This window comes from Rhamphochromis sp. 'chilingali' (genome assembly GCF_963969265.1).
Source record: "Rhamphochromis sp. 'chilingali' genome assembly, chromosome: 3".
NCBI classification, from domain to species: Eukaryota; Metazoa; Chordata; class Actinopteri; order Cichliformes; family Cichlidae; genus Rhamphochromis; species Rhamphochromis sp. 'chilingali'.
The window spans coordinates 45,160,822-45,176,576 of record NC_137931.1 but is presented as its reverse complement, the minus strand read 5'-3'; the positions used below and the strand labels follow the sequence as shown (position 1 = coordinate 45,176,576).

General features: G+C 41.4%; 1 protein-coding gene across 1 annotated transcript in view; it reads left to right on the top strand.

Moving 5' to 3' along the window:
• The window catches only part of cacna1ea (calcium channel, voltage-dependent, R type, alpha 1E subunit a), a 118,825-nt gene that overhangs the window by 35,417 nt on the left and 67,653 nt on the right, over window positions 1-15,755 (top strand). Inside the window, exon 5 of the mRNA XM_080877175.1 lies at window positions 12,900-13,166. Within this exon, the coding sequence (XP_080733301.1) occupies window positions 12,900-13,166 (267 nt within the window). The remainder of the gene's footprint in view (window positions 1-12,899; window positions 13,167-15,755) is intronic.

Sequence of the window (15,755 nt, the reverse complement as noted above, 5' to 3'; positions counted from 1 at the left end):
TTTGGAGCTCTTGTCAGGTTTAATATGACACCTTGAAACCCCTCCGCATAGTTAACCACTGATGAAGACGAGCAGTGATGGAGTCTACAAACACACAGAACTGATGAATCATCGTTCCGTATTTTTCATCTCAAGCCAAAGTTTCAATTTATCCTGTGTGTTAAATTAGCGTCGTGCATCCCACCAGAGAGCCTTCATGATCCACGGTCTTTGTGATTCACTGCAGCCTCAGTCAAGCTTGTCTGCACAGTATGTTTTCCAGACCAGAGCAGCTGCCACTTAAGAAGGGATTAGGTAATGATGTGGGGATGTACTTTCATGTGGAGTAAAAAATCAAGACTACGAGATCTGCAGCTGCTCCCCCCAGTTTGTCTAATCAGAGTGATTCAAACACAGTTATCACATGGCCTAATTTTCACTGCAGCTTTTCCTTTCCTTTCCCTCCATCACTCATGCACATTGCATAAAAACCTATACTTAGGCCTCAGTGGTGCACCACCTTCCACCAGCCTACAGGCCATCTGCTGATAACCAGCCTGCTCTTGCGCACCTCTGTGGTAAATTTACAGCTGCCTGTTGACAGTATTGATCTGTGGAGCTGCCGCTTTGATAATAAACACTCTTTTCATTCACTGTAATTTTATGTTTGGTGGATATATGGATAAGCACACGGTTTAATTTAAAAGGTAAATGGTCGCAGCGCTGAACAGTCACTGCAAATTTTTTTATTTATAGATTTTCTTTATTTGTTCAGCACCTGCTTCTTTTTCACTAAATTCCAGCAGGATTTTTTATTTATTTAGGGTTTTTATTTATTTACACCAAGAAATATCTCTAAAGCCTTGTTGTGTAAAACAAACATACTAATGTGTTCTGAATAAATGACATTTTATAGTTCTTGTTCTGCGATTCCTCTAAAGAAACATGGCTTCTGTATCCATTTGGATAATTTGTCTTTCAGAGAAAAGGCTCATATTGCTAACGGTGCATGATTAAAGTAAATCGCATTTACATTTCTATAACCAACAGCAGGTTTAGATAGTTTAGTTAATTACATGTAAATTAATAATGACTAAATACAATAAAATATTAATTAAATCGATCAGTTTATTTTAGATTACATAAACTCTTTAGACATTGCCGATCATAACGTGTTTTCTTTATTTCTTTCTTTAATGTCCCTTGGGAGGGTAGGACAAGACTTTGTCCAATTTTCATTGCATATTATTGGATTAAAAAAGCCCTCTTGCCAACTATTGGCTGCAACTCCATTCAAATAACAGAAAAATGGGGATGTGGGGGAAAGTTCTGCTTTCACAAGGAATTATATAAGGTCATTTTTTGGTTTATTGGATATTGGACAAGGCACCGGGGATGATTTAAATAGAAATCTTAAACTCTAAAAGCCTCGTCAGCAAAGTAAACCTCCTTAAATTTGGTTAAAGATAATGACCAGATTATCCACACAGCCGTGCAGCACATTTATTCCTAAATGTCACCCTGTCCTGCTGACTTTCTGTCCATTTTTACTGTGGTGCAAACCCCCCCTCCCCCCATCCCTTTTTTAAAATGATCCAAACAGACTGAAATTCAGTTTAACCCTATAATGCCCTTTATGTCATATTGTATCATATTTGATACATGAGTTTCTGAAACCTCTATCTCATCAACATAATCAATACTTGCCATAATTAATGTATAATAAAAATATATCATTCACAACATGATATAGAAAAAAATTGTGGAGTTTGTTACAAGAGTTAATGAACATCTCAGTTCCAAAAAATCTGAATTTTCTAGCTGTTTCTTTTAAAGGTTGAGTCTTAAAACATTATGTTCTATTAAATAATGTAGTTCCCGTGTTTGCCACTAGATGGCGGTTGCTGCCCAGCTATCTTGTTTTCCAGCAGAGCTTTTGACTTTATCCAAAGGAAAAGTTACGCAACATGCAACAGCTTTTAGTATTCATGGAGCAGCTTGGTAATATTAGGACACATATGCATGGGGATTTTAACACTGTCTTTTATTAGATATGTTAGACATGAGCCTAAAATGTCACCTGCATTTCATTTGAGGGCTTCACTTATGGATGGAAACAGTTTGATGAACCTACAGTGACTTTGAGTTTTCCTTGGACAATTTGTTCTCCAGTTTGCAGCATAATGATGCCCTCCAAAAATACATTATTCATGTAGATTGTACAGTTTTACACCTTTTCCTTGTCATCACAGCAAACATTGTACGACATTGCTTCATATTAGTGGAAATGCTAAAGACTACTCATAGTTGTATTCAAATTTGCTATAAAATGTGTTGACATGTGTAAGGATTAATCCCACACGGGCTTCAAAAATGTATATTGTATGATGTGAATATTACATTTATGATTCAGGCAGCGCTGGTGTCAAACACTGCATTGCGGGGCTTTTATTTGAACTTTCTTTGGTTTTTAAAATGTGCATAAAGCTTTTCTGAATGAATCAATCACCATAAGAGATTCAGTGCATGTGACAGCAGACATCTACTGGAAACAGCAGCTTTCAACTAGTGTCTAAAAACACCTAAAACATGCTTCCCAACTGTTGCTTCTACCACTCGAAACTCGCAGTACATGTGGAAACCAGGTTAACAGCACGCCTAGGCAGTCGACGCATCGAACATAACTCTGCTCCCTGTGGGGAATGATGATTTATGTGGGCTGTTCCATAAAATCTAGGGTTGCAACAACAGATTTGCTGGGCTGAGAATAGGGGGCATGTCAGTTCAGTTGCTAGGAAACAAGTGGAGGAATACAACAGTGGAAGGCAGAAATCTTGGCTGGAGAAAGAGGGGGAGAGAGGTTAAGACAGCTGCAGAGATAGAGGTGGGTAAGAGAGAAAGAAAGAAGAATGTGCCACGGGGTAAATGTGTTTCATCATCTTTCCTCTGGGCGCTGAACGAGGCCCGGAAAGAAAGCAGCAGTGCTGCTGTTTCCATTGTGTGTTGTTACAGATGGATGACTACTGATCTTCCGAACCCACTTTTAATTATTCCTGTTTCCATCATTAAAAACAAACTCTTCCCAATGTGAAGCCCAGACGTTCAAATGATGGTTCCTCTACTGCTCATGCTTAACACACAGCCAGCTACACACACAGGTCCTCTCATGTTTCAGCCATTACCATCTCAATGAAGCTAAATATAGTCCAGTCCCCTGGTCCCTTCATCTCAACACATCAATAGGTTGGGCTTTGTCGCCTGTTGGTCCGTCTGTGTTTGACCCGAGCTTTTGGGCTCTGGGCGATAACACGCTGACCCAGCACAGCTGTTATTCTTGGGAAACTTCACGTGTGGTTTTTGGAGATTTGAGTGTTTGATATTGAAGCTGCTGAACGAGAACACTTTTGACACTTTTAGCATTAAAGTCTTGTACTCAGAAATATAATATCATTAACCCCACACAGCTGCTGTGCTGCATGTGAAACTGAAAACTCTCAGAAATCATACTTGGCAGTACAGTCATATTTATATCAATTAGCTTGTTTTGTGTTTTCTGCAGTTAATTCCAAAACTGTGTGTTATCATTTTGTTATGGTCTCGTATACGTGATGGTCCATCGTGTCCGGGACTGCATGTTGCAACGATGACACAGAGAAACAGTTTAATCAGCTGGTGATAACACAATAAACCTCAGCTTTCTCAATGTTTTCGCATATTTAATATCATTTATTGCCACAGGCAAACACACTGCTGTGTACATAATGTAAAGTACTTTGTAGGTTTTCTACTGTATCAACGTTGATCCTCTTGGAGGGGAGATTCATCGTGTAACTCGGCTCACCTGAGACTAAAAGCTGGTCCATGCTTGTCTCTTCCACAGCACAGATGAAACGCATCCACTCGCTGCTTGCATTGCTGATGCTGCAGACGCCCTCACTTCACTATTTTTTGCGTTAGTTTAATCAGAATATGTTGCATCTAATTGACTTAAATCTTGCGTGCACCCCCAGTTTGTTCGAGTTTTACTTGGGCTCGTGTGATTAGAAGAAGGGAAAGGTTTATAATTATTGGTTCTGTTTGTTTTCTTACTCTAAAGTGCAGAAACAAGTTTACACCAGTACAAGAGGAGGCTGTGGTGGGGAAAAGGGGAAAATTTTAATCAGCCGGTATTCTTTGGAGACATACGCTGAGAGGGAGAGAGCAGTAGCTCCAAATAAATGAAGACAATATCTGACCGTGTTAGAGCGCCAAACAAAGAGTAAAGAGGGATTCATGGCTCTGTGGTCATTAATTTGAAATTAAATGTGATGTTGTGCTGCCTCACTCAGCTAATGTTGAATATATATGGTATTTTTACAAGGAGGCTGCTGTCCACTGTGTGGAGGCGTCCAAGTTTTACTTCAGGCGCCCAAGTTTTACTTCAGGCGCCCAAGTTTTACTTGGGCGACCGTGGTTCAGAGAGTTGGGAAGCTCATCTGTAACTGGAAGGTTGCCGGTTCAATCCCCCCAGCTCTCTCTGCCCTGGTTGTCGTGTCCTTGGGCAAGGCACTTTACCCTACCGCCTACTGGTGTTGGCCAGAGGGGCCGATGGCGCGATATGGCAGCCTCGCTTCTGTCCCAGGGCAGCTGTGCCTGCACCAGTGTGTGAATGTGAGAGTGAATGAATAGTGGCCTAGAAAAGCGCTATATAAATGCAATCCATTATTCTGTGACCACAATGCAGAAAACGACCGTTGTTTGATCAAACAGCAACAGATTGTTTGCTTTTTTTTGGCGCAGCTCCTTCTCCATGTTCTGTGCACCCAACTGTTAAAATAAGTTTGAGTTCCTGCAGCACCTTCAGGTGTGAGCACCTCTATAAAAGCTGAGGATTTTGCAGTTTGCTGGTCTGGAGCATTCAGGTCCCAGCATCTCTCCCCAAGGTCAGACTGTTCAATACTCAACGAAATAAAAAAGAGCTCCATGTCAGACTCAGCCCTCAATGAACTTGATAAATGTTAAAATTCACGACAGTACGATTAGAAAAAGACTTAAGAAGTTGAAAACGTCTTCTCTCTATAAAGAACATGACAGCATGGCTTAGCTTTGCAAATTTGTTCTTGAAAAACACCACAAAAGAGGTTTGGCCATAATGTGCAGCAACCAAACACTTCATACCACCTGTCAAGCACGTGGTGGAGGGGTGATGACAGGACTCACAGGACTGGGACACTTAAATGCACTGAGTTGACCATAAACTCCTCTGAATACAAACGTATTTTAGAATCTGCAGACATTTGTGCAACAGATAACGCTTGGGCAAAGTTGGGGAACAGGTGAACGGTCATAAGTCTAGATCTACACTCCCTCTAAGCCGGTGGCAGGACGTTAAATATATAAACTAATAGCTAAAATTCCTCCACAACAATCTAAGCGATAAAGTCGTATCGTAAATAATTACTTCGTTGATCCTTCAAAAGTCATTCTACAAGAATCATAGGGTGTGCTTAGTTTTTGCAGGACTACCTTAAGCCCAGTGACATGACTGCAGGCTTGCATAGCCCAAAAAGGCTCAGCAGAAGGTATTTCTGTGTATAGTTTGAATTATTAATTACAGCAAAAGCTGGAACAGATCCATTTAAAAGTTCACATAATGTTAGGCAGTTTGCAAATTTCATTTTCAAGCAAATTGCAAGCAGCTACAGCGATACATCTTTTGTAGTGTGTGTGTGTGTGTGTGTGTGTGTGTGTGTGTGTGTGTGTGTGTGTGTGTGTGTGTGTGTGTTGCTGGCATGCCCCCATGACATTTTCATGCTCTGTAACAAACAGCAGGACTACTATAAAGATTTAAAGCACTGAAACGAGCTGATGACGTGTGAGGTGTCATGGCGCTGATGCCTTAATGTGTGACTGCAGGAAGAACAGCTGTGCTATTGTGGTATCTAAACGTTTCTCAAATTTGGCCCAGCCGATATGAATAAGGCCACTTTTGTTTGCATCCCAGGATGTATGATGCTGCATGTGACATCATCATGCAGGGGTTCGCCTAGAGCGGCGAAACCTCCCGAGCAAACTTTATCTCTTCAAAGACCCAAGGCTGTTATGTTCAATCATAGCCGTTGAAAATACTTGGCTGTATGCTGTGGACTGAAGGTTCTGAGGTTTATAAAGGGAAGTGTCTACTTCCAGCAGTGTGATAATGGAGTGGCGTAATGGAGGAGACAAGAAAAACAATTATGAAACTCTGGTGACGTGTTATGATGGGATTGCCTGGGTGTGTTTTGGTCTGCTCTGTAATACCTGCACAATTAAAGCTCCTCCCCTGGCTGTCATCAGCTGCGCTCTCCACACTGATGAAACTGTGTTGACAACTCTGACTCACACTCAGATTCCTTATATTACGTTTCTGTCTCTCTCTGTCTCACACACACACACACACACACACACACACACACACACACACACACACACACACACAGTAAATAATGTGTGTTATCTACTGCATTAGCTTCCAGCACTTACACCGCTCCAATTAAAATACTTCTCATTTAAGCAGTGATTAATTCTTCGTTTCTTTTTTCCTCAGTAGAGTTCACATACTCCGCTGTGTTTTGCAATAAAGTGTAACTAAAGATGAAAAAATAGACACCTAAATAATAACCTAGATCATACAACTCATTTATAGGAGTCTTATTTACGAATGATGCACCTCTGCTGACTCCTAGTAAACAAATGGGACCAGGCCTTTCACATTAGACTCTTATTGACTGTCTATTAAATGTATTTTAAAACATTCTTCTGTTGCAAGGCTTTTATGAATCGATTAGCCCACCTTAGCCTGTTTATTTCTTTTCTGATCTGTTGTTGTTTATATGTTTGTTTGTTTTTTTGTTTTAAAATGTCTTTATGGATTTTTTTATTCTATGGAGCATCTCAAAGCTTTGTTAAGTAAACCTCTATTTAAACATGTTTTCTCTATGATTGTACTCTACTATCCTGCATTCAGCAGCAACTTTTTATTTACACCGTGTTGGTGCAGAGTTTTAATTCTTCAACAAGGTGCTGGAGACATTCCTCGGGGATTTTGGTCCATATTGACGATTCAGATTTGTGAGCTGCACGTCCGTGATGCAAATCTCTTGTTCCACAACATCCCACGGGGGTGTTCTAATGGATTGAAATCTGGTAACTATTCAAGAAACCAGTTTTAGATGATCTGAGCTTTGTGATGTGGTGTGTCATCAAAGATCGATATGCTGCGGTCATAAATGCTCAGCGTCAACACACAGATAGGCCGTGCCTTTTTAATTACGCTCGGTTGGTACTAAGAGGCTCAAAGTATGCTAAGAAAGCATTGCTCACAGCATTGGAGTAGAATAGAGATACAATTATGAGATATAGTTAATTGTTTTAATGGCGTTTGGATGGAAGCTTTCTGTAGTGTGCAGGGATGAGCCCTTATTGATCTGTAGCACCTTCCAGACGGCAGCAGATTGAAAAGATGGTGGCCAGCATGAGAAGAGTCCTCAATGATGTTCTGTAGACGTGCTCGAGTGAACGTAGCTGACTGTTGGTGGTCCAGCCATGCTGTCATGTTGTCTGCGATAAATTCTGACCCTACCATCTGGATGTTGCAGCAGAAATCGAGACTCATCAGAGTCTGACTGGGTGTGTCCTTCTGCTGCTGTAGCCCTTCTGCTTTAAGGCTTGATGTGCGTGCAGAGATGCTCTTCTGCATATCTTGGAGTGGTTACTGTTGCCTTCCTCAGAGCGGTCTGTCCATTCTCCTCTGACCTCCAACATCAACAAGGTGCCCAGAGAACTGGATCTTTACTTTCAGATCTGTAAACCCTGGAGATGGTTTTGAATATTTCGCCCAACCAACAACAACTGTGCCACATTCAAGGTCACTTTTCTTTTTCACCTTTCTTCCTCAGTGAGATCTTCTTCTCATTCAGTTTGATCTTCTGAAACGTGTCCAGATGTCTAAATGCACTGAGTTGCTGCCATGTGATTGGCTGATTGGACATTTGTGTTAATGACCAGCTGAACAGATGTATCTAATAAAGTGGCTACTATGTTCTATTTAGTGTTAAAGTTTTAACTTTGAGTTGAGAATCTGGAACATTTTATGCCCCAAAGTCTTCTTTGTGCTGCACTGGAGACCTTTTTCTTGTTACACGTTATGCTGTATTCATTTCTGTCTCATTTCTGTCTCATAATTCTGTTTTGAAGAGCACGTGTGAGCTTGATGTCCTTGCTGAGGTGGCACCATGACACTGAAGCTGTCCCAGCCTTCCCAGATATTTTTGCAGAGCACAGACAGTACTGCCTCATGAATGTGTCATCTTCTTACTTCTCTGCTCCAAGTCACCGTGGGACTGAGTTTTTAAAAAATCAGTCTATCAAAACCACAATCTTTGTCATTGTTTGTTGAGGAAAAGTTGTAAGGTAGGAAGTTAATCCTTGGGGAATTTTTCCTTTTTTAGATTCAGTTTATTTCTGCATTTGTATGGATGGATACTGTCTGGCTTAACTGGAGCACAGTATCATGAAATTAGTTCATGTTCATGACAGAAAGTGGGTTAAGCAACCTGAATTCAACACATGGGAGCTTTGTGGGAATACGTTGCTGAGCAATGACGGACTAAAAGTGTCAAATGAACATACGTGCATGCACACGTTTGTTCATACGTGTGCTCGGTGAGTAAGTTTCAAAACTGATAGGAGAAGAGAAACAATAATGTTCAGGTTTCAGATAGATGCCTGCCAGGTATCTCCGTTCACACTTCTATTTTTGAACCAAAATCTCTCATTCTGTGGCACCAAGTCCCATTACGGGAGCAGAGACTGTCAACCTGCTGCCATGTCCATGTTCCTGATGTAGATTTTCTGCAAGCTACACTCCTATAGACTTTCCAACATTAACAACACGTCTAAAATGCCAAAGTAGGTGCCTGTTGTCTAGAATATTTCCTTTCAGTAATACTGTTATCATGGTAAAGCGTAGGGGGGCAGGTTTGAATCTGCTTTTGTTAATACAGGAAGCAGGAAATTTGGCTTTTACAGATTATTAGTTAAGGTCTCCCATAAACTTCTAAATGAGCCTCTGGCATCCCTGTAAGAAAGATCATTAACGGATTTATGTAATTATTTGGGAAGCCAAAATCGACCCTAAGACTGTGTAGTGGTTTACACATTTGCCCAATGAGTGAAACAGCCCCGCTTTGATCCCGGGAGGAGACACAAATCCCTTTGGGGTTGCATCAGGAAGGGCGTCCGGCGTAAAAAATCTGCCAAGTCAAACATGCGGCGCTGCCTGCTGTGGCGACGCCTTGTGAATAAGGGAGCGGCCAAAAGTAGCTTTTATGAGACTCATTCGTAGCTGCAAAAGAAATTTAATGAAAATCATGAAAACATTTGAAAATCTTTGTACGCTTGGACACATGGACACCGAGTTCGTTTTGAGCTGGCGCATCTGATCAGGGCTTTGCCCACACACTTTATATTAAGCTGCATTTCAAATAATATTTAGAAGTGATGATATTTTATTATCAACATTTTATTTTTTATTCCTAAACCTTTTACTGATAGATGTAATTACCACGTCCTCCAATATGATGTTTATTTCTCTTTTAACTTCTCCAATATCAAAATAATAATGATCAGAAAATCCCTCCTAGGACTGTTTACCCACAGTCTGGAAAAACTTGGATGATCCAACAGTGAATTTATGTAAATTGACAACTGTGTACTCGAAGAACCATTAAAACAGCCTTTATTACATAAAATGTACATTCATGACTGCAAATGGAAAGTGGCCTGGTTCTTATATAGTGCTTCCTACTTTACTTGAGCACTCAAAGCGCTTTGTACCACATTCACCCATCACACCCATTCATACCCTGAGTGCTTTCTACTTAACATTCACACACCAGGGGATGCATCAGAGATTACTTGGGGTTCAGTATCTTGCCTAAGGATACTTTGGCATGGGGACTGGAGCATCCGGGCATCGAACCACCAAAAGTAGCTTTTGATTTACAGCAACCCCAACTGCCAACTTGATAGCTGATTAGAAAAGATAAACACCAGCCAGATGGATTTTTCGAAATCCAGTCAGAATGCTCTCCAGCAGCTCAAAATCAATGAAATCAATCAAGACCCTCGTTCGTCTTTTGTCCAGAGAAGAAGATTTACTGTTCCTAGGTCAGCACCACCGACCACAAAACAGAAAATGAACCCCACCCAGACCTCGCTGTAGTTCTTGTAGTTTTGCATCATGCCTCATCAGAGCTAAAGGGACCGATTCATCTGACTTGAGTCAACAAAGTAAGTTTACAGCTAAAAGTTTTTTTCATTAGAGAGAAACTGAACTGAAAGCAACATGTTAAACAAAGAAACTGTAACCTTTTGCTTGCTGTCTTTTCCAGGAAGGAGCCGTCACCCTTCCCTCTAATCATCCCTGCCGCTAACACCTAATTACCATAATTCACCCCTCACCTCTCAGCTAAGAAATCTGTGACTGCTGCTGCTGCACACTCCGGCAGAAACAATGTAATGGTATCACTCGCTTAGCGGTGCACAGAGGAAGTGGCAGAAGTAGCATTTTTATCAGACAATTAGTTGTTAGAGAGAAATAAAAAAATGGAGCGTAGCTGTTTTTTAATTTCTTTTTCCTCCCCGAATAGTTTTGGCTCATCACTCCGACGGACTGTTACGGGGAAATCCGAGGCGTCTCTTCAGCTTAAATGTCAGATATTTTTGCCTCTTGTGCGTTCTATTTTTAACGCCTATAATGTGTTGGAGCACTAATGACTTGGAAGCCACACACCATTGATCACTGCCTTCGTCATAGCACCATTACAAAAGCCCCATCAGTGCCGGTGTCGTGGTTAACTCTCCCCTGTGGTTCCTCTTTTCTTTGTCTTCTGTTTCCATCATCATCCGTTTACTCTCTCTCTCTCTGTCAGTTAGAAAAATTATCTGATGAAAGCCGGTGGATTTTATTTTTGCATTAACTCCCTCAATTGTGCTATTAGATAAAACCTTTTAAGGCTGAAGTTATACATATGAGTTCATATATTTTTGGGCAGGGACTGTTTAGAGTCTCATTACCAACCCGTCAAAGACGAGGCTGTTTATTTGGACATTTGTCCCTATGGTTACAAATCACTAATATGTCAATCCTCTTCTTGGTACTTTGACATTCTTGCCTGTCTGTGCCTATTTTAAAGCTGTAAAAAGCAGTTAACAAATATACATTTTTCAGTAATTTCCTAAATCCAGTGCATAGTGTAGTCTAAGTGGTTCGGGGCTATTTTCAGCTGTAAATTAATTAACATTTAGTGTGATAATGAGCAGCCTATTTAAAGCCCGCTGATGTGTGTGAGACTGATACATGCGGGATTTGCAAAGTAGAAGTGTCCGGCTTTTTTATGATGATGGAAATGTCATCCAGTGCAGTTGCTCATTATTTATTTATCTGTTTGTTTGTTTTTAACAAGGATTAACTTTATAAGCTGACTCTCATTATTGCTTGTTCCACATTAAGGTTTCGTGCGACTATATAAAGATTTTATTCCTTCATTCTGAAAACGTGTCATCATCCTCACACAGCAGCGTGACTCGCCCTCACTACGTGACTCGCAATAGTGGGTTTTGAACCCCGTAATTAGCCGAAGAAGCTCGCTGCTGTCCTCCTGAGTGTATTTAACAACAGGTGTTTACTCCTCGTCAGATCTGATGCGTGAGCAGCATCCGGGTTGCTCTCCCTGAGGTGTGAACCGAGCAGGGTGAACAACAAAAGTCAAAACAAATATGACAGCGTGGCCTCTGTTCAGATAGAAGCTGACCAGCCGACCTGTATAAGTGATCCGGTGAACATTGGGGTTTTTAAAAGGCTGTTGCGCACATTTTTACTGAAACCATTAATCCGTGTGTGTTATGACTTATGGCTATTTCAAATATTTACCTTTGGAATAAGTCGTTTACAGGCGTTTACCTAATGCTTGATGTGTGGTTAGACATAATCTCTTGGAGATTGAGGCGAATAACTGTTTCCATTATATGCTGACATTATTTATTCCACCCGTGACTCGTGTTTTATCTGTCTTTCTTTCCTGTCAGCACCCGATTTGTTAACTATATTCACACCTCGCGAGCTGCATAGGTTGGACAGAGGTTATTAGTGTTGATCCTGTCGCATTAGGAGACACAGTTCACTCCTCCTGCTCTCACACTGCGGGGGAAAGAGGAGACGCTTCCTTTACCTACTACCCTGCTGCAGACGAGGCGGGTTTTTCTTTCCCGTCTCAGACACAGTCAGCTTATTTTGTTGGCATGGAAAATGTCAAAGTTCTTTTCCCTTCGTGCTCTTAACGCACGCTCTTGGTCGCTCTGCTGGTAGGTGGTCAGCAGAGAAGAGGAGACGGGAGATGTGCTCTGAATTAGTCAGTGGACTGTTGCTAGTTTATTTAAAAATCCATGGATCAACCTGCTCTTCTGCTTTTCGCGCAGGGGACTGAGGATGGCTGAAGACGTGACCTGTTGCAGCTTTTCTTTCAGATTTTAGTGCTTGGATGTAAAACGGAGCAAAATGAATCAGTTTTCTCGGTGTGGCGGATTGTTAAATGAAGACGAGTTGAATTACTTTTTGGGACTTGTGTGTTTTTGCGCAAAGCGACTTATTTGGGGAAATTGACTCGGGGTTTTGTCCGGGCTGCTTACTGGAGCGATTCTGTGATTTTTCTTTTCTAACTTTAAAAGCACCGGTCGCGGTGTTGTTACAAAAAACCCTGACGATGGTCTAAAACTGATCAGGATCTCGCCACCCCGCCGCTGTCACGCCGAGCGCGGTACCGCGCCCTGCTTTCTAGGAGAGTATAACCGCATTTTCTCCCCTTTCTCATCCCACCTCCCGTGTGGTTTGCTTTTAACAGAATGGCCCGTTTCGGAGACGACGTCCCGGGCTTGTTGAGTTCAGGGGATGGAGGGTCAGAGCGCATCCGGAACCGCGATGGCGCTGCCGTGTCTACAGGTGGTATATCTCCAGCTTTCAAGCAGACCAAAGCGCAGCGTGCCCGCACCATGGCCTTGTACAACCCTATTCCGGTCAGGGAGAACTGCTTCACCGTCAACAGGTCGCTCTTCATCTTCGGCGAGGACAACGTGGTCAGGAAGTACGCCAAGAAAATCACTGAGTGGCCATATCCTTTTCAGCTTCACGGTGAAAGCACACTCATCCAGTATCTGCACAGACTCGTGTAAATAAAGTACAGCGGTGAGTAAACTGTTATCCAATTGGTTAAAACAAATTAAGTTTATTTGTGGTTCTACAGTCTCAATACTTTCTCCTCATATTTCCACAAGTTGTGCCCAATTTCACAGAGGGCAGAAGTGCTTCAGTATGTTGCCCTCAGTTTCTCAGTGCAACAGAGACTCAAGTGTAAATTTCAGCACCATGGACAGCACACACGGGACAATATGTAAGAAATTAAGTCTTCACCACATAAACAGGCTCACCTGGTTCTTAGGGTGCAGTAAGGAAAAAAGAGGCAAAGAACAGGATACAAAACAAGTTAGAATCAGACTTTTTTCAGACTCGTAGGCTTAATTTTGCTATTCTATATAACAAAAATACAAAATGACTGAAGTTCTCGATCAGATTGACAAAGATTATGGCTAAAGCAGCTTCTAGAGGGTGTTAGTGGGTGTCAATGGAAAGTGGATTAGAGGAACATGAAAGTTCATGTCTGTAAATCTTCTCTGTCAACAATAAGCCGTGACGGCCTGCTTTTTCCATCATATCCACTGCCTCAACTCAAACTCAAGCTGACTGTTCAGTTAACCCACAGAAAATCAATTCAGAGGTGCTTCCGTAACTCATTTGGTGTTTTTGGTCACTTTTTACAGCAAAATGTTACCCAGGACCTGATTATTACATCTCGCTGTTTCTGAAAGAAACACTGTTATCAGCTTGTTGCTGCTGGCAACAACACACACACACACACACACACACACACACACACACACACACACACACACACACACACACACACACACACACACACAAACTGTCCATTGGTGACATGTTTGTGCTTCTGCAGCACAGCTCACCAGGTGTCCTGGCCAGGTGTGGCCTCTTTACTGACTATTGTTCTGCTCCATTCAACAGCTTCCTGACTGACTAACTGGCCTACTGCTGATTTTAAAAAAAACCAGCAAATAGAATGAGTCCGCTTCTATTGTGGAGTATTGTGTCTATTGTTGTTTTCTCTGGGTTTGCCTCTTTATTGAGTTGATTAAATATAGAAGGAGATTTCAATCAACGCTCGGGGAGGAAAAGCATTATAGCGTGTGCGTTTATTATATTACAGCTTCCGAACCTGCAGGGGCTGGGTTATTACCAATATTGATACTATAACTGCACCGATGAGACACATTTTGTGTTCTGCAGCAAGGAATGAATTGTCTTTAAATAAAAATAAAGCGTGTGCTGTAGTGACCAAAAAGAAAAAAGCAATGATCCAGAATAACCTCCAGGTTAATGTGTCGCGGTGGAGGGAGTGTCTACTTACATATAATGAGCTCTACTGTATCTGATTAACAGACATTTACAGGAATTATATGTAATGATGTCTGATCGTTGTGTCATGTGCATTACAACCAGTCATTAGTCACTGACTCATACTATATTACACTGTTTACTAATATTGTTTTGAAGAGAGTGATGCTGAGCTGACTGATGCTGTGTTCTGGTCAACATCGTATGTGCCTGTTATGATCACTGTTCTGAGTATGAAGGTTCAGGCACAGCAAGAAAGCACAGATAATGCAGAAAGTGCAGTGAAATCTATGAACAAAGTGGTTTCAAAGGAAAGGTTTTACATTTTGGGAGATATTGATGCTTATTTCCTTTCTTCCAAAGACTTGAGATTAGACTGCACTTGTATTAAAGAGTAGCCTAATAGGCCGTTGATTCTGTGGGGTAACCTGGCAACAAATAATAGAATTTGCTGAGATTTTCTTGCTGACTAAACTAAAATGTGGATCAGATACTTTCATACTTATAATAATAATTAATGATGAAAACATTGTTTCTGGGCATTTGCCAGAAAATGGTTGTCAACCAGTGGAGTAGCCTATCAGACAGAAAAGGAGTCGGAGAACTGCCTCGTCCTGTACAAGGACAAGTATCAGCACCTCAAAAGGTCAACAATTAATGTGTTATATGTCTCTTTTCTAATCCACTCAAGTCATGCTTTTACATTATCATGTACTTAACTACTTGTTAGCCAAGAACACTGACTTCCTAAACCTGCATCTTTTCCAGAAATCATTTTTGTTGTTATTCCAAAAGTTGCAAACTTTAAATAGACCAAGCAAAGCACCTCACAAATGTACTTGGTGCAATGGTTTGCAACTTGTACTGGTCCTCTCAGAGATAGACGTGAACAAATGCACACACATATATGCACAGTCTCTGCAGTACATCAGGTAAAGGTCAGCCTCGTGGTTGGAGCAAAACTTGCTCCTGTCACCTCACCGTAAGAGCTTCTTTTTTTTCTTCTGAGTGCTCAATTAACAGCAGATGATCAATTAAGGAATTATCCAGAAGCTTCCGTGGCTGGGTGTGTAAGGATGGTCCGTGGCTGGGTGTGTGGGCTTATTAGAGCACATCAGATTGTGTTTTGATGGTTATTTGCGTCCGTGATTTCTTATATGGAGTACAGTCTCTCTTTGGAAGGTGTGGTTCAATGTGCAGTCGATAGAAGCCGACGGAGGCCTGGTCTGAT